Source organism: Gobio gobio (assembly GCF_949357685.1).
Source record: "Gobio gobio genome assembly, chromosome: 20".
NCBI classification, from domain to species: Eukaryota; Metazoa; Chordata; class Actinopteri; order Cypriniformes; family Gobionidae; genus Gobio; species Gobio gobio.
In genome coordinates this window covers 23,453,914-23,473,348 of record NC_137113.1, presented here as the reverse complement: position 1 = coordinate 23,473,348, position 19,435 = coordinate 23,453,914, and the positions used below count along the sequence as shown (strand labels likewise).

Below are 19,435 nucleotides of genomic sequence, written 5' to 3'. Positions count from 1 at the left end.
CCAAGTGTTGATGAAAAATATGCGTCTTTAGCTGTCGGCAGGTCATTCCACCAGCAGGGAACAGTCATGGTAAAGGTCTGTGGAAGTGATTTTGTGCCTCTTTGGGATGGCACCACAAGGCGTTGTTTGCTTGCAGAATGCTAGCTTCTGAAGGGCACACAAGTCTGTAGTGATTTTAGGTATAGGGGTGCAAAGCCAGTGGGTTGTTCTCTAGGCAAACATCAGTGCCTTGAATTTGAGTCAAGCGGCAAATGACAACCAGTGGACATTGATGGAGAGGTGTGATGTGTGCTCTTTTCGGCTTGTTAAAAGCTCTTGCTGCAGCATTCTGGATCAGCTGAGGAGGTTTGACAGTGCATGCTGGAAGGCCTGTTAAGAGAGTATAACAATAGCCCAGTCTGGATATAACAAGGAGTTGGGAAGGGCCTGATCTTCCCAATGTTGTACAAGGCAAATCTACAGGATCGGGCAGTTCTAGCAATGTGGTCTGGGAAATTTAACTGATCATCAATCATAACTCCAAAGTTCCTGGCTGTCCTGGGTGAGAAGTTGAATGGAGAAGTTGTGATGAAGTGTTGGGTTGGCTCAGACCACAAGCAGTTCTGTCTTTGCAATGTTGAGTTGAAGGTGGTGGTCCTTCATCTAGTAAGAACAGGCTGAAATGCGAGCTGCTACCGTCGGATCATCTGGCTGGAATGAGAGTTAGAGTTGTGTGTCATCAGCATAGTGATAGTAAAAACCATACTTCTGAATGACGGATCAAAGTGATGACATGTGGATGGAGAAGAGAAGTGGTCCAAGCACAGAGGCACCCCAGTCGCTAGATGTTGTGACTTAGACACCTAACCCCTCCGTGACACCCTAAAGGACCTACCTGAGAGGTAAGATCTGAACCATTGGAGTGCGATTCCTGAAATGAATTGCTTTGTCATGAGGGTTGACAGGAGGATCTGGTGGTTAACTGTGTCAAAAGCAGCAGACAGGCTATGAGAGAGGAGACTTTGGCCCGTCTTCAGAGAATGTGCACAGGAGAGTGAAGGGGCCAGTTTGTTATTTCTAAGGCCATCACATCTCAGGCCTGCTACGGGGTGGGTTGTGAATGACAGGTGTGTGTGTGTGTGTGTGTGTGTGTGTGTGTGTGTGTGTGTGTGTGTGTGTGTACCTACAGCATTTCTACATTGAATATTCAGAGTGTTATTTTGTCAATTCATGCAAAGGGGTATTTAATAGAGACTAATTCTGTAATTTAAGCCCCATTTACACTGCATGGTTCAAGTGACCCAATTCCGATTTTTCCCTCTCATGTGGCACAGATCGGATATGACATGTGAACGTGTAAGCAAGAAAAAAACGCATGAATTCCGATAACCTCAGATTGGATTCAGGCCTCACTTATATGTGGTAATAAATCCGATATGATTCAGAAACGTGCATTTGCGTTTGCCATGTAAGCGGTCAAATCGGATATTCCCCAGTAAATGCGAGTCGTATGTCATTGAAAAAGGGACGGAGGTGAATGATGTCAACTCAGGTGGACACGAACTGGCTCTCCTCTTTTTTCTCGGCATTACGAGAGCAATGTTTTGCTGACCTTTAAAGATAGTGCGGAAAGCAAAACATTGAAAAATCATTTCGTCTGCATCCATTGCGTCCATTGCATATCTCGCCATTTACTTCCTTTTTCGGGTCTTGGGCTTTTTTCGCTTGTCTGGCTATCTCCAGACCAAGCTCAATTTAAGATTGAACACTGGTCTGGGGAGTCTGTTATGTATTTTCTACTGCACAAGAGGCGTGATCAACAAGCATAAATTAAATGACTCTGTACGCAATTGTCCTTCTACCAATCAGACCACAAGAGAAGTGATCAATGGGCAACAACTCATCGCTTCTCTATCCGTCATCGTGTTAAACCCGCCAAAAGCGTGCCAGTGTGTGATTGGTTCCCGCAAAAAAGTGTAACAGAAGCAGTAGAAATGAATGTACAGGTTTCCAGACTGAGTTGCAGGGCGAAATCGAATCGCTGGAAGATCAGGCTGGGTTTACCCAGTCTACTGTTTCGCCAGTGTATAGTGTAAATGCAAATATTGGATATGGCTCGCTTTTAAAAGATGATGTAAGCGGGTTGTCAAAAAAATCGGATATAGTCACCAAATCAGAATTGTGCATCAAGACCTGCAGTGTAAATGCGGCCTTAGTCACCCGACATATTGCTTTATTGGTGTGATATTGTGTCACTTTGTGATTTAAAAGCCAATGTGATTGTGTGATTATCTCAATGAAATGTAGCAAAAATATGACACATTTTTTGACTATTATAAGTTAATGGTGCTCAGCAGATGAAAACATTTAAATTTTTGGTAAGATTTAATGAGATTTGAGTCTTCTGATTATTGTTAATGTTGACCTTGCACACACACAAAAAACTTTAAAATCTATGATAAAAAAATATGCTTGAATAATGATGTTACTTAAATGTTAAGTTGTTTAGCTTTCAATTAACAATACCACACATTCTTAAAAACTGCCTTATTGTGAAGGGCATAATTCCTATGCCCATGGTGGTTGATATCGCAATACAGGTGATTTTTCCTGTTATAATAAACCTGTGTACTCCATAAAATATGTTACCATAAGCATGGCCTGTCAGTACCAATGCAGTCTTTATTAAAGTAATTGAGCTCTTTATAGGGGACAGGTCTGAAAGCCGACCCAGACACTGTGGTATTTGCGCACTCATTTTTCTGTTTATTTATTGTTAGGCCAGCTAGTTATTTACACTTTATGGATGGGAATGTCAGAATTCATTTGAGGCTGTTAAACCTTTTAAGAGAAAAAGAGACAGAGGGAGGGAATTGGAGCAATAAGGAGAGAGCGAGTGAGCAAACCAAAACCATCTAGTTATGCAAAGGCATTACAAGACATATTTAACCTTTGAGAGCGTATTACATTTTGAGACCACAGTTTGTGACCACAAAAGAACAGAAACTTAACACTTTGTTGCAACATACTGAGCGAACTAGTGCATGTATGCGTGTAAAACCCCAAAAATCTCTAAAAACCTAGTCCAGATCTTTGGTCTGTGTACTAAGTGAGCACGCACTTCAAGTGTAGTTTCACAGCCGTGATGCTCTGCTCCCCATTTGGCTTAATATTAAAACACAGCTTTCTTGTCCTCTTGAAGGGAAAACAAAGCCACTTCTGATATTTGGAAGCAATTTTTACTAGTCATTAGTTTTTTTATGAAATATTCTAACCCACTGCCTAGGGAGCTGCGGGAACCTTCCACTTCAAACAGACGCGTTTCATTTTCACAAAAAATAGCACATGCACTTGCATTACATCGCTCCATCCCAGCACGACCTTAAGTAAACACACTGAATTATGATTTTATACAAATGAGACTGTATTCAATGTAATTCAATCAAAATCTAATAAGGAAAAGGTTCCTGGTTGTTTTGATGAGGTCATATTTCTCGGTGAGGGCAGGGATGGAGGTTTAGGTGAAGCATGACCGCAACATTTCTCAGCGTATTTCCCTTACCGCTGATTTCCAAATATTAAGGGCTCAACTGGTAATTGTGTGTGTGTGTGGTGACAAAACCTCTTATTAGCATTGAATAATTTCCTTGATCAAATAACAGATCCACAAGAAGTTTGCACAAGTAAAGCGCTTTGAGATCCATGTTTTTTTTTTGTCTCGCTCAAAGGGACAAAAATACTTCAGATCTCAGGTAGCTATCTGCATTATTAAAAAAACAAAAGTATGGCTGGATAAGAAGTAAACTGAGGTTTGAACATGCTTAGGCCAGTGCGGTTGAGAACGGTCTGCACTTTAGAGCTGACAGGGCAGGAAGACAGACGCTAGAGCACTAATTCTCATCCCAATGACTTAAACATGTCCTCTGTCCTCAACTCACCATCCTATAAATTCCTGTCCTTCAGTCAAACACGCAACATTTGTTTAATGATGTAAGTTAGGCATGTCCTACTAGTCATCAACCTCAGAGAGAGAAACAGAGAGAGACAGAGATGGAATGAGGGGCAAGTAAAAAAGAAGGGTAGTGGTTGTAACATCTGCACTGCTTGGGTTTAAAAAGGCCTTTTTATTTATTTTTGGTGATCAGAGTCGTATACTCAGAAGACAATGATTCTCATTTAGAGTCTCTTAGTTTATAGTCTGTTGAAGTAAACTGCACTTAGCCATACATGATAGACTCAACACAGGAGAATCAAGCATGACAAATGCGGAGCCACAGGAAATCAGCTGTAATCAAGCTCGATATCGATTCCAAAATTCAAATATTCAGTTCCGTTTGACTTTAAATGGCATTTACTGTGGAAAGACTGCAAATGTGATTTATTAGTTGGTTATGATTTCACTTTGACGTCACGTGATGGTTGTGGCCAATGACTTTACGAGTCTGCACAAGATGAATTTTTTAGTCCCGCTTCTGCAAGATGCCGTCAAAAATATTGGTAAGATAACAATATGTTCCCATTAGATAACAATGAATTAACCCTCTGGTGCTCTTCGTTTAGGGGTTGCATTGGTTGTCTTCCCGGTCATAAGTGACCGGACACCTAAAAATTAAACTTCCTGCACCCCAGTAAAACCAATGCAATTTTTGTATTTTTCTTCAATAATGTTTTTTCTGTTTAATTTTATGTTTTGAGATGATTTTATGGTATTTTTTTTATATTTATGCAATAATTATGGTCTATTTTTGCCTTCTTTTTTTCTTTTTTTAATGATTGCAGTATTTCAGGTTAAAATAGAGACTAGGCCTTCAAAATAAAAAATTTTGAAGGCAGATTAGCGCCCTCTTTTGGAATTACTTAAGAAATCATGCAACCATGTGTGTAATCACTAGGTCTCTATGGAGAGGCTTGAGAATTCCCTAGTTCTCTTTTGAACACATTTAATGATTTTTTTTAATGATATATATTTAAAAAATCTCAAAGACTATTTATTATAAAGTTTTAGATATTTTTGTTGTTGTTGTTGTTTTAGAGTGTCACCCCTTTACTGCTGTGTATATTTTTTCAGCATCGTGGCCGATTTGTAGATTGTACACACAAATATTCTGAGAATTTTTGTGTTTTTGCCGATTTCCCATTCATTTCCTATGGTCGGTCATTTATGACCGAAGACAATGAACGCTACTTTTTTTTTAACGACCAATTAGCATGCTCGAATCATGACCCCAATTTTTGTGTGTGTTTACATACCTAATGCTAGAAAAGTCACCAAGTTTCATATCATTCCGATGAAGCAGTGATTTTTAAAATTTCAAAACGGAAAATTTTCCCGTCGAAGAGCACCAGAGGGTTAACTAACATTAACCGACAATTATATATTTGATACAGTATTCATTAAACTTTGTATATAAACTGTTCATTGTTAGGTCATGTTAGCTCAGGTCCATTAATATTACAGGAGTTAATCGATAAAACTTGTTGAATGTTTTAGTAAATATTGAAATTAATATTAACCGAGATTAATAAATGCATTGTTAGATCAGCTGGGGGGTTGTTCCTATTTGCCTTTGTCTCCATTGTTGCCCCCATTGTTGCCCTTATTAGTTACCATGACGACTAATCACCTTCACCTGTTCCTTGTTAGCCTCTAGTGTATTTTTTCAAAACTCAATTTGATGCTTCCTCGTTTCCTCACTCCTACGTCCTCAAACCAGTGACATGGAAACCGATCAAACTCGGCCATCTTGATGGTCATCTCAATTCTCGAATTGCACCGAAAGGAATGAGGAACGAGAAAGCTACCTGAGGTGTATCCTTCCCTCGCATCCTAAAGGGGTGGGGCTGAGACGCAAGGAAAACAAGCATGGGAATAAATCGAGGATGCACAAATAAGAAATGAGAAACACCACTTGTTTATCGGTCATTGTCTTTACACCTCAATGTAAAGCTGATGCGTCTCCTGTGTTTCCTATGTCTTCATGTTTGGATTAGTGCCATCGGCTTTCTGTTTGGATTATCTTTGTGTTTGTGTGTCTATGGAATAACTGACACTGTTGAATGAGAACTGAACTGAATCAACACTGAACTATGTCACTATATTGTCATTTTTAGAGCTTCTTTTATAGCAGAATTGGATTCTGTTTGAAACAATATGTATCGTATAAAGCACTATATAAATAAAAGTGACTTGATTTTATTTTAGTAAAAAATATTAATATCTACATCCTAATCTACAGTAGATTATGCCAACTAAAGTCAAGAATCAGGTTCAGATCAGGTAACGTCTTTTTACAGTGCAGCACTGACATTTGAGTCAAATATAAAATTCAAATTTCCACCGTTTGTTCCACTAGTTTGCGTAATTGTATCTTTGCTTGTTTTGTTGTTTTGATTTCATTATATTTGGTAGAGAAACTACTGGACATTGAATTCATTCCGATAATATAAAACATGATTATTTTTAAGGATTACATTTTATGGGGCTGTCTGAGCAAAAGGCACGCTGCTGCTGTACTGTTGAGGTGGTCTCATTTTCCTCATACACGCTCCTACTTTTAACAGGCAAAATTAATGAGGACTTTGAGAGGAGCCATCACCATATTTTTTCAATAACAAATAATAACGCAAAATACTCCATCTCATCAGGGAACTGCTGCACGTCAATTATGCACAAAATCATATTTACTCCTGCTACTGTACTGTTCCAAGTTCTCCAAGCGTTGTGCCCATTCATGTCACCGTTGATTGAATTTATGAGCAATCTTTCACATTAATGGGACTGTCTTTGTCTGCTTGAAACGATCACCAAATCATGTGTGTAAGTGTGTTTTGTTGGTTTTATTTTCTCTAAATGTTTGTGTGTGCAGTCTTCATAACTATTGTGTTTGTGATCATGTGAGAGCGAGAGAAAGAGAGAAGAAAGAGAGAGGAAGAAAATGTGGTGAGTGCTTCTGCTTTAATCAGTAAGCAGTCTTCAATTACAGGGTTGCATGAACTTTTTAAACAAAAGTCACATCACCAGATGTGCCTTTTATTCAGACATGTGGACATCAGTACCTGCTGCATTCGTGAATGTGTTGTATTCATGCTCTAAACCATTTCAGAGAATGCAAACTGTGGAACATTTGGTGTGTACACACATAGAAGAAGAAAGCATTTATTGTTATTGTTAAAATTAGACCCTGTGATGAGGAAATTGGGGGAAAAACTCAAGGGTGAGCCAGGTTTATGTGGACTCCAAAGAATTAATTAATGTCATGTTTAGCTTTGCCTAAAGGCTTCCTGTTTTTACAGAGCTGAAGTAAAATATAAATAAACACACATTGGTCATCACAGCTGATCCATTTATACTCATTGAGTGGATACCAGGGGGTAAAAAGTAACAAATTTGTTGCCCTCTTCGGTTGAGATTGGGAGGAAGATTATATCTGTGTTGCTTGCGGTTACCCATATTTAGCCTTGTCATTGGCCAGTGCCAGGCGTCGAATGTTGGCCACACAGCTGGCTGCCGCCTCCTGTAGGATCTCGTCTGTGGATCCGATCATGATGAGCAGGAGCTGTGACAAAGAGTGGAACATGTCAGAAACAGCCATCATAACAATCCGATAATGAAAACGCTGGCCAACATTCTCCTTTCATTAGACAGAACGAAAACCGCATAGCTACAATAACAGTCATTCACGAAGGCCTCTTACAAGCAGTTCTTTCCTGGGGCTTGAAGGAGACATCTAATCTGTTATTAAGCTATAAATGCAACTGTTTGCACACTGCAGACTTTTGCCAGAGGAGTTTACAGCTCCTGCGGCTGCCAAGGCTCGCTGCCTACTGGATGGCAGAGCACTGCGCCGGCTCATTAACTCACATATCAGTGTGTTTAGTTATGTTGAGAGGTAGAAAGTGAGAATATGGCACCGAGCTTTTGTGCGAGTGAGTATATTAGCGGAATTGTGTTTGTTACAGTAATGAATAGGTTTAGTAGTTGTTTATAAACTCTCCTCTGAACATTTGGCCATGCACTAAACCACACAGTCTGGACGAACCCTCCCTCAGATCAAAGGTCATATTAGATCCCTCCACTTCAGCCTTGTGTAACCCGCCTCCTTTGATCCATGTTTTCAAAAACGGGTTCCCTGACTCTAAAAAAGACCACTTTCCAGAACATTCATTGTACAACAGAAGGAAACATTTTAATATATAGCCAGAGAGTTACTTATTATGCTGTCACACAAAGTGGACCTAAGGGGTAGAATTTGTGCCAATGCCACACTGTGGTTAAGTTAAACAACATGGTATACTGCAGTTGTCTCTCTGTCAAGAGAGGGAGGGAAACAGACAGACAGACAGACAGACAGAAAGAAAGATTAGTAGTGAGTTGTGTTCATAAATCTAAATAAACACAAACTGTGGGCAAACACACTGGCACAACAAGTATTCTAAATCTGTTTGGTATATGTGAGTCCCTCACTGCAGTACCAATAGGAGGTCATTCATTGAGTCTCATTCAGTACGTCCCAGCACATTTAGGCCAGATGTTTTACTTTACCAAGCAGGCCTTGTTCAAATCAGACTCGCAAAACTCTTTTTTATTCGTAATGCTTAAATCGGGATATTAATATGTTGTCATGAATATATTGGCAATAAATAATTTAATAGCAATTTTGTGTGAGTCAATGATTATTTTCATGTTATGGCTGATACGCAATAAATGGCCAATATTAAAATGTAATACTATACTAGAATCAAAATAAAACCAAAAAACCTAAATCAGTCAATTTAAGGGCATTTTAAGTGACTTTAGAAATCACATCATTCTACATTTTTTTGCTAAATGATTTGCTAAAAATTATTTAACAGTGTTGTTAAATTATTAGGCCTGGTTTACCAGGATTAGGCCTTAGTTCAACTGGGATATTTAAGTAGCTTTTATAAACATGGCTTAGAAAATAACATTACTGATGTGCATCTTGAGACAAAACAATGGCACTAACATATTTTAAGATATGTCAGTGCAAAGTTGCTTTCAGTTAAAACAGCTCAAACATGCATTTTAGTCTGGGACTAGACTTGAAACTTGGGGATAGTGTTTTAACTTTAAGTGAGCATTAAATGACAGAAAAAGTAATGTAAGTGTAAAAATGGGGGATATGAACATGAACTATTAAAAATCCAATATCAACTGAAATAAAGACAAAAACTTGGTAGCATGTTATGTACATTATTCTCATGTATATACTATGTACTTAATACAGTAATTACAACTGGGTAATAACTATGTACTAACCCTGAACCTACTCCTAAACCTAACCTTAACCCATGTAGTTACCTTAGATTACACACTACTTTCTTCGGTAAGTACACTGTAAGTACACGCAATGCATGTACTGTGAAAAAAAGGGCAGCAAAAAACTCCGAAAACTGACCGATAAACAACATGACACCAATATAAAGCACAGTACATCCCTACAATTCTGTCAAAAACAGTATCAGTGCTTGTGAATTTGGCAGTCGATATCAGCTGAGCATAAAGCGTGTTAGAGCAAAGTTTGATCTCTTTTCAAGTTATACACACACACACCAAGTTTATATAGACAACACTGAGCCAAGGCACAGACAAGCAAGACATTCTCAGAATTCCCTGCTAAAAGTTCAATAGTGAAGAATAAACAGGTGGAAAGACTATTCCTGAACTGAACTGACATGCGCAAAAAAAAAAACTGTGAAAACAACAGCTTTGATAGTGTCTCTCCTCCAGTAGTCTTTATTTGTTAAAACCGCTTCCAAGTTCTTCACATAATTTAAGCAGTCTGAATGTATCAGTTATCATGTTCAGCTGGATTTGCTGTTTTTAAAATAGGTCCTGAAACACCTCGAAGAGGCGAACGGATGCAAGCACGAGGCCGCAGCAACATGCCAGCACGTTCAGACAAGCTGCTTTTGTGAGCAGTCAGAGGATGCCCGCGACAGGGTCAGCCACCGTTTGCCAGAACTCATAGAGTGTTATTCAGTCGTGGCCAGACAGGGGCTCCTAGGGCCTGGAGCGGAGCCTCAGATAAGCACTGCTCTCTGTCTACCCCTGCCCCTCTCTGCTCTCCCAGCTGGTTTCTGAACAGACTATAATAGCTCACTTGTTAAATACTCCCAAACCTCAGTAACATGATAACTTGCCTCATGTTTGAAAAATGAATGAGAGCCTCTAAGACTTTCTTCTGTCTTATATGCCGCAAGAACGGGAGGATCCTGACCTCCAGGAAGGTAGAGGAAAAACATGTTTTCCCAGGCTTCTCTTTCAGCACAAGCACATGTACATAAGTTCTCACACATGTACGCATGCTTGCACACACATGCTATGTCACGCATGTAGGTGTTGCGGTGTTAAGTGCAGCAGTGGTAAGCTGCCGTTTCCTGAGGAGAAAAGCCCCCCCGTTCACCCGCCTCTCCTTGTTCTTGTCCTCTACTCTCACTCTTTACTACATATTACAGGGGTTTTCAAACTTTATGATGCCAAGGACCCCCAAATATGATGAACCTTTATGAGGGACCCCCTTCCTAAAATCCATCTATTTTTATGTACGAAAAAACATTTAAACTGTTACATAAATAGTAATAATAATAATAATTAATTACATTTATATAGCGCTTTTCTAGGCACTCACTCAAAGCGCTTTTACATAGAAGGGGGGAATCTCCTCAACCACCACCAATGTGCAGCATCCACCTGGATGATGCGACGGCAGCCATATTGCGCCAGTACGCCCACCACACACCAGCTGATTGGTGGAGAGGAGACTGAGGGATGATACCAATCGTATATATATATATATATATGGAGATGATTAGGAGGCCATGATGGACAGGGGCCAATGGGCACATTTTTTTGGCCAGGATGCCGGGGTTACACCCCTACTCTTTATCGAAGGACATCCTGGGATTTTTAATGACCACAGAGAGTCAGGACCTCGGTTTAACGTCTCATCCGAAGGACGGTGCTTGTTACAGTATTGTGTCCCCATCACTATACTGGGGCGTTAGGACCCACACAGACCACAGAGTGAGCACCCCCTGTTGGCCTCACTAACACCTCTACCAGCAGCTACCTAGTTTTCCCAATTTGGTCTCCCATCCAGGTACTAACCAGGCTCAGCCCTGCTTAGCTTCAGTGGGAAACCAGTCTCTGATATTAAGTAAGTGTGTATAAATAGTAAGTGTGACATTATAAATACAACATATTGTTTTCTAGAAGTACAGTACATAAGTACTTGCTTTTAAAAGTACTTAAGTATCAAAAGTAAAAGTAAACACATTATTTTTATTATTGTTGCATTGTTGTATGAATGCACTGTTCCATCATGGTGGTTTAAGCCAGTCATGCTCCATCTGACATGCTAGCATTTCTTGAACTCATTTAAATACTTGCTTAAAAGTTACAAAGCTCTTATCAAAGTCAAAATCATACTGGAAAAGAAAGGTTTCTACATTGTGTTTATTTGACAGGATTATGTAAAAATATGAAAAGGACATTTCTGAAAGGACTTCAGTGAACATTATTAGCCCAACTACGCTTTTGCATGCTAACTAACATCATTGTCGAACGTTACCTATGCGTTAGCGCTCTATCCATGGCAACTTGGCGGGTAAATCTATAAAAATCATTTGACCAATCATACTTCATACCAGTGTTAATTTGGACAGCAAATTTGGATTTAGTTTTAGTCTTTTGACTATAAGATTTTAGTTTTCAATAGACTAAAATTCAGTACTTGTGGTCTGTCGTCTGAGAGGCAGCTTTCTGTGTGCACTTTCATGTCGTCGCACTTTTTCAGACTTATCCACGTCTGCTCTTCTGAATTTTAACTTTTAAGTATGGCCATGGTTGCGAGCACTGCGTCTGGGAACTGCCGCCTTCTATTTTGCCATCAAAATGATTGGTGTTCAAAAAATACTCGGAAATCATTGAACTTCATGTGATCCTACAAGAGTGATTACTGATAGGCTGTCTGCAAAAAAAACAAAAAACAATCACGTTTTAAAGAAGAAAACAAATCATCCACTGACTTTCAAAGCGGCTACGACTTTCTACTTCGAGGGCCTTGATAGAAATATAATGGAGTAAAAAGTACGATATTTGTCTTTCAAATGTAGTGAAGTAAAAGTAATAAGTTTCCAGAAAAAATACTACTCAAGGAAAGTACAGATACTCAAAAAGTGTACTTAAGTACAGTATTCAAGTAAATGTACTTAGTTACTGTCCACCTCTGTACAATTCTGGAATGTATATGGCAAGAAAGGAGAGAAACATTTAGAAATGAAACAGTTAGAATATTAGGTCGAATTTATCCATTTTTGCTTTGTCTTTTTATTTTCTGAAATTTTCTGGGGACCCCTTAGAACCTTCTGGAGGACCCCCAGTTTGAAAACCCCTGACATATTGCACTTTCCTTCTCCATTCACACCACTGATGGACTGTAGGACCCAGTTTATAAATGGCTTGTGTCCTAAATGGCCTGTGGAATTGTTCTTGTGATCTGCACACAAAATAATCAAACAATAGATTTGTTTCAGTAAACAAATATACAAATGTGTTATATCAGTTTCAGTAAAACACTTATTTCAGCTTTAGTACTTAAACTTAGTTATTTCAGTTAGTGACCAAGGCAACGTTTCAAATTGTTGTAAATTTTTTTTCTACGTTTAATATTTATATTTTATTGTATTGAAGCTCATTTAATTTAAAGTACTGAAATTTGTATGATTAGTTTTAGGTAACAGCAAATAACAACACTGGACTGAAACTGTATTATTTATGACTCGTTTCCACGGAGCGGTACGGTACGGTACGGTTCAGTACAGTACAGTATGATTCGGGGCTGTAAATCCTGATCCGGCTTGCGTTTCCACCAGCAACAGTACGCTTATGATAGCCGTGGAGTAGCGATCGCCTCCATTCTTGCGCGAAGAAAAAAGCGACACAGTAAACAACAATGGACGACATACAACAGATCTTGTTCTTGCTTTTTGGCATGTGGCTGTTTGTCACAAGATGATGACACGCTTTCTTTGAGCCAAGGCTGCAGGGGAAAACAGCCAAAAAAGCATGCGCAAGTGACGATTCTCTGTCAACCAATCAACATTCACCCCAACAGAAGGGTGCCAGAAAAGTGGTACAGTGCGGTTCGGAATTAGAGTACCATTCACAACTTCTGACAATGGAAACGGCAAAAATTGCGTACCGTACTGAACTGTACTGCTCGGTGGAAACGAGCCATTATACATTAGTAAAGATAGCATTTCTTCTAAGCAAAATGGACAACTGAAATATAGTAAAATGAATTGAAATCTAATAAAAATGTGACAAAATTAAACTGATTTGGGACATCTGTATCAATACCAAGCCCTACTTTATATAAGAGTAAATTTACTGATGTAAATAAGCAACAGAAGATACATATTTTCTTTCCTTTCCTTTCCTTTCTTCAATTGACTCTTTTGGTTTGGATTTCCCCTCAGTCTATTCACTTAGCCTTTGTATTATTCTTTTCCAGACTGCCCTTTCTTTTTTTTAAATTCTTATGACTAGCTAATGAAACAAGAAAAGGGCTTTTCACATTGCTCCTAACCTCAGGTTCTCGTTGTTCTAAACCTTGCTTTTTATACCCAGGTAAAGGAATGCTTCACACTTGTAATTTAGAAGTGGGGTTAGCACTGCTTTTTACCCTGGGTTATGAAACCCAGCTACAGAGCAGGTGCTAACCCCACATTGTGTGCCAAACTTGTAGAGTGTGAAACAATACAGTATTAGAATGTTACGGCTAGATGCTTAACAACAGACAGCCTGGCATTCCTCATATTCACATGTCTTGCACAGTCAAACAAACACCGCATGCTGTAGGGAAAAAATATCAAATGGTGACAGAAAACGTGACTATTGGAGTGAAGAAGAGATCGTTTAATTTTAACATTCAGTATGAACTTGATAGACAATGCAAATATGCAAATAAGAACATTAACCCTAGGTTTTAGGAATGTAAGCGTGAAACAGTAGCTTATAAATACCCACGCTTTGGAATGACCCAGGGTTAACTATTTCAAGTGTGAAAAGTCCTAGTCTTTTGAGCCTGTTCATGTCATCTAAACACATCTCTTAAAACTTTTTCTACTCTCACACCTGAGGTACCCTGCATTCCACACCTCAGACGAAACAGAGGGTCGAGTCATGCGGTTTCAAGACATAAAACACTGCAAACTTCAGACACATGCTACAGTAGCCAGATCAGAGCGCTCAGCGAGAGAGAGAGAGAGAGAGAGAGAGAGAGGGAGAAAGAGAGAGTAAAGGGAGACTGAATAGCCTGAGTGTGTATAAGGACGTCATCTGCTTGCCATATCCACAACAGCTTTAACCTGCTACACACAGACCATGACTAAAAGGAAACGTATGGAATATTTTTACAGGTCGAGGCTGAATCATGTTCTTTTTACATCTCTCCTTCATATTTTGCACATTTATGCTCATTTGCATGCACACTGACATACAAAACATACAAGCTCAGGACAGTAGAAACATTAGAGGACTTTCACACATGGCAAGCACAAGTTCGCAGTCCACAAAAAATACAATCTAAGCCTCACAAAACATACCAGGATCTGGCAACTCGCACCAGTTGGAATCCTCTCTGATGAAAATGGCTGATAATTACCGTTCGTATTTGTAATTTGTCTCGCAAAGGTATTTTTGCCTATGAAAGGGGTTCTTTAATAGAAAAATCTAGCTAAAGCTGTCTACGAGGATTTATGGTTTCAACAAACAATCTGCAAAGCTGTGGCGGTGTGCTAGAGGGAAAGAGAGACCGGATGAAAAGAGTTTTCTGAGCATCAGCCACAACGAGGCACATCCGAATGAAAGCTGCGAGATACTGAGCGTACATGTCAAATCAAACGGAGCATTTAATTGACACATGCTACAGGGCGCTCATACACAGAACATGTTGAACGGTGTCTTTCAGAGATCAGCAACCCTAGCCATATTACAGTAGTTCCCAAGTGGGCTGAACTTTCATACGTCTGTTTTTTGAGGTGTAACACACTTGTAAAATCACAAAAGGCTTTTGTTTCAGAACCAATTTAAAATGTTCTTTCATATTTTATGAAATATTCAAATGGAATATTAAAAGTTCTTTTTTTTTTTTTTTGTAATAATTTGTGTAAAAATTGTAAAGGCAGAATTTGGAGAGGCTGGAGGGTGCTGAGACCATCGCTAATGTATTTTCCAGTGTGCAGTATTTTCTTCTCAATGCTTAATTTCCTCTGCTAAAGCTTAGGGGACTGAATTCTACACCATTAAGAACGTCAAGCAACAAAGTTACAGACAGAACATAAGTCTGAGAGGGCACAGCATGCAAAGTGAGAAAGGGAGAGAGAGCGAAGGAAATCATTACAGCTCTAAGCTGTTGGGTGTACAGAGCTTCTGACTCTGAAATACGATTGCAATAATAGCAAGAGGCAGTCTTGAGTTTTACACCCCTTCATAAATTAGACTGCAGTGCAGACATCGTTCCCCGATAAACTCTCTCTCGAAACCATTTACAATGGTAGGAAATATTGTTTTAACACGTCTTCTGTCACATTAGCCTATATATCATCTTTTAAATGTACGGTTGTGCTCAGGTGGAAGCAGAAAATATGTCAGTCAGAACAAGTGAGGGCACAATTGAACGCTGGTTGGTTTAACACATGCATTCACGCAGACGCAAACACACTGTCCTGTCCAGTTTTTGTCATTGCTTGAACCGGGCAAAAAAACATTCGCCTTAACGACTTTTGCAAATTGGACATTACTCTTTTGGAACACCCAAAGTTCAGTCCAGCCTCCAATTATGGGCTGAGCTGAACCACATTCACGGCACCAGCACATCAGACTACAGCACACCATTAAAGGAACATGGGAAAAAATATTTGGCTGCAACAGGACAACCACTCTCATAATTTATATCCAGTTGTTATTGGGGGTGTGGGGGAGGCTTTTTAACTGTATGTACAAGCTCTCAAACAGTTTTCTCATGTGAAAATCTCATTGGGAAAGCAAAATGTGGTTAAATTTGAATATTGGCAAAACATGTTTTTTTTTCTTCTCCCAAACTGAATTACAGTGTACATGGCAAAAATAAAATGTCATACATCTTTTATTGAAGAATACGTAGTTCACTAGTGTTAACTGCAAGTCTATTTGTCAGATAGAGAGTATCTTGGTTCTAGGTTTTGCCCAGTCTGAGTAAATGTAGGTTATTGGTTTAGGCTATAAAAGACCTCTTAGACTTGCACTGTCAGAAAAAAGTGCAAAAATGCAGCAGCTTGTCACTGGGGCAGTACCCTTAAAGAGACAACTTAGTACCTTATCTACCCCTAAACTATGCATAGTTGTACCTTAGGGTAGTAATATGTACCCTTAAGGTACTACTATAAATCTCGTACTGCACCAGTGACAAGCATTTTTACAATAGCTTGTTTAGGGGTTATGCTAATCACTAGGTTACATTATAGAGTTCTATCATCCCTCAAGTTTTTTTTAAGTATACTTAACTAATATTTTTGTTTTGTGGCCACAGAGGCCACAGCCATGACATGAATGGGTATACATGGTCCTCAACAATGCTTAGGTAGGTGGTGCGTGTCAAAGTCACATCCATATGGATGGCAGGACTCAATGTTTCCAAGCAGAACATTTTCCAAAGCATCACACTGCCTCCACTGGCTTGCCTTCTTCCCATAGTGCATCCTGGTGCCATGTGTTCTTCAGGTTAGCAACACACATGCACCCGGCCACTGTTGGTGCTTTCGGCGGTGGACAGAGGTCAGCATGGGCACCCTGACTGGTCTGCGGCTATGCAGCCCCATATACAACAAACAAAAGAAAGACACCTTTCTATCAGAACCAGCATTAACTTCTTGAGCAATTTGAGCTACAGTAGCTCATCTGTTTGTTCGGAACACACCGGCCAGCCTTCGCTGGCTAATCAGTGTTATCCACTGATCGGGGTGTATATCAAAAGAAAAAACAGAACCTAAAAAAAGAAAAAAATTGCTTCATGCATTCTTTTTATATCAACACTTGAATATATGGGTAATATGGGTAAGTTTCATAAAAAATGCAACATATTAAACAAAAAGCTAAGAAAATCAAGTTTTTGTCAAAGACTACATCCGGATCGGATTCAGAAGGATGATCAAAACATAGATGTAGTAGACTGCTTCCATCAACACCTCCAAAGCTTCACAGTCCTATACCTCTTCCTCGGTTGACATTTTATTCGCTAACGTTACGTTAGGCAGTTTTGATTTATATGCTGTTTAATGTTTGATAATCGTGTTATTTTACATGTGCATAAGCAATTCTTCTTTCGCTTGTTTCTGCTGATCCTTCGGCTGTGTTTTGATCTGGAGATTCTGTACTATTTCAGAATATATAGCGCCCCCTGCTGTATAACAGTAAAAAGATGGATTGGCAGAAAATTCTGTCAATGGCTGGGAAACGTTGCATCATAAATTATGGAAAATAAAAAAAAATACATAATTCCGTAATACTTTTCGGGAGCTACTCTGCTCTGATTGGTCGAATGGCCCAGTTTTTTGTGATTGGTCGACCGCTTACAGCACGTGTCATAAACGAAACGGCCATTACTAACTGAATTTCAGCTACGGAGGCTTACTTAAGCTCAGCAATGGTACACACTGTAAATAAACCATATAAATCCGGGCACAAGTTCGATGATGAAACATGGAAGGTGGAAGGACTAGTTATTCAACCCGAACATCCATCGCAAGGACGACTTGAGCAGGATGTTTCCCAGGGGTACGTTTTTACTCAGATTGTCGTACATTATAAGATGTTGCAACTGTAATTCCTCTACATCAGCATTAACAAGTGTACGTCCATCAACAATCCAATGTGTATATTATAAGATTGGAATTATTGACAACTTGTTTTGGTAGAATCGGGTCTTTCTTTTGGGAGATAACTTTAATTGTTGTGCACTTTGATCTTTAAAACTTTGCAGACCTTTACATTCACAAACAGCTATATTACACAATACATGAAAGGTAATATCTGAAAAAGCATAATAGGGGCACTTTAACTAATGATAACAACGATTAATGCCTTAACAAATGTTTTGCTCATTGTTAGTTAATGCATTAATTGTAAAGTGTTACTGATGCATTAGGTTTAGCTGTTGCAGTCTAGACCTGTCACTCTAACAGCCACATCTTGAAATGCTTGATTTTTGGCATTAGCGGAGAGCATTTTTCCCTAAATAACCCTGTAAGTATTACAATAAAACCTACATCACACCTAACACATAAATCCGTTTAGTTACTTGTAATTTGAGCAATTATTACGGAAAGTTTTAAAGACCATGTAAGGCATTGTTGTCTAACATAGTGTGTATCGTTTGATTTGAGTGCCATATTGAGTTGATTCCAGAAACTGCCACTCAGAAAGTATCCCAGCAGTGTTCTGTCACTCCAGACCAGCCTGCCCTGGCCAAAGTCATGCCACAGTCACATTCTGCTCCTTCTTCCCAGCAGCTTGCTGAGCAACCGTTCCCCACGCAACAGCCTTTCAATGCTCAGCAGCCCTGGCATGCTAGGGCACAGGGGATAACTGGGGGGTGGCGGAGCGAAGCTCAGTATACACACTGCTGTTTGCTCTACTGAATTCCCATGACGGTTAGAAAACACTCTTATTTCCGCCACCCTTCCCCCCCACAACCCATCACCCCAGTCCCACTTTGAAAAATAAGAAAACATGCCTTGTTCTCCAGCCCTCATTGCTTGAAAATAGTTCAAAATACATCCTTTCAAAGCTTATTAGTGATGTTTTCACATGTCACAAGCTGCGGTGTGCCAACTCTGCTTGCACTATGGAGAGAGCTCTCAACTGAGAGGTTTTAGCAGCTAGCAATGCAATAAAGTAGATGCATAAGCAGGTTATTGGTATACAAACATATAAAACTAACATTAAGTATGATCATTCTGTACCTTGACCACTCCATTTTCGTGCATGGTGATGCAGTTGTTAGGGTCTTTAGAAAGCTCAAACAGAGCCCGGGCTGTCGCTTGGTGCACTGATGGGTCATTTGAGCGAAGGTAGCCTACCAGTGGAGCTACAGCTCCAGCCTGCCCAAACGACACACAATTACTTCCCCACATACAGCAGCAGGCGATGGCTTCCGCTAGGTACCGCCGTAACTTATCATCCCCCTGTCCATCCACACAAAGAGAGAGCGAGAGGGACAGAGAAAACATAATTAAATAAAGCGAAAATAAGTGACAGTTATTCATTTTCAATATGGTTACAATTGTACAAATTTATTTTCAGTAATTTTTCACAAGGTATCTATACAAGTTCTCTAGTGGCTTTTGTTAAAATAACCACATAATAAGACACCTATTGTGAAATGACTATGCA

The 19,435-nt window shown here is 39.4% G+C and overlaps 1 protein-coding gene across 1 annotated transcript in view; it reads right to left on the bottom strand.

Annotated features, from left to right (window-relative positions):
- Window positions 1-6,916: 6,916 nt before the first annotated feature.
- Window positions 6,917-19,435, bottom strand: part of odad2 (outer dynein arm docking complex subunit 2) — an 85,914-nt gene continuing 73,395 nt past the window's right edge. The window contains exons 19-20 of the mRNA XM_079801199.1: window positions 19,006-19,227; window positions 6,917-7,535 (exon numbers count right to left, since the gene is read on the bottom strand). Of these exons, the coding sequence (XP_079657325.1) occupies window positions 7,422-7,535; window positions 19,006-19,227 (336 nt within the window). The 3' untranslated portion in view covers window positions 6,917-7,421. The remainder of the gene's footprint in view (window positions 7,536-19,005; window positions 19,228-19,435) is intronic.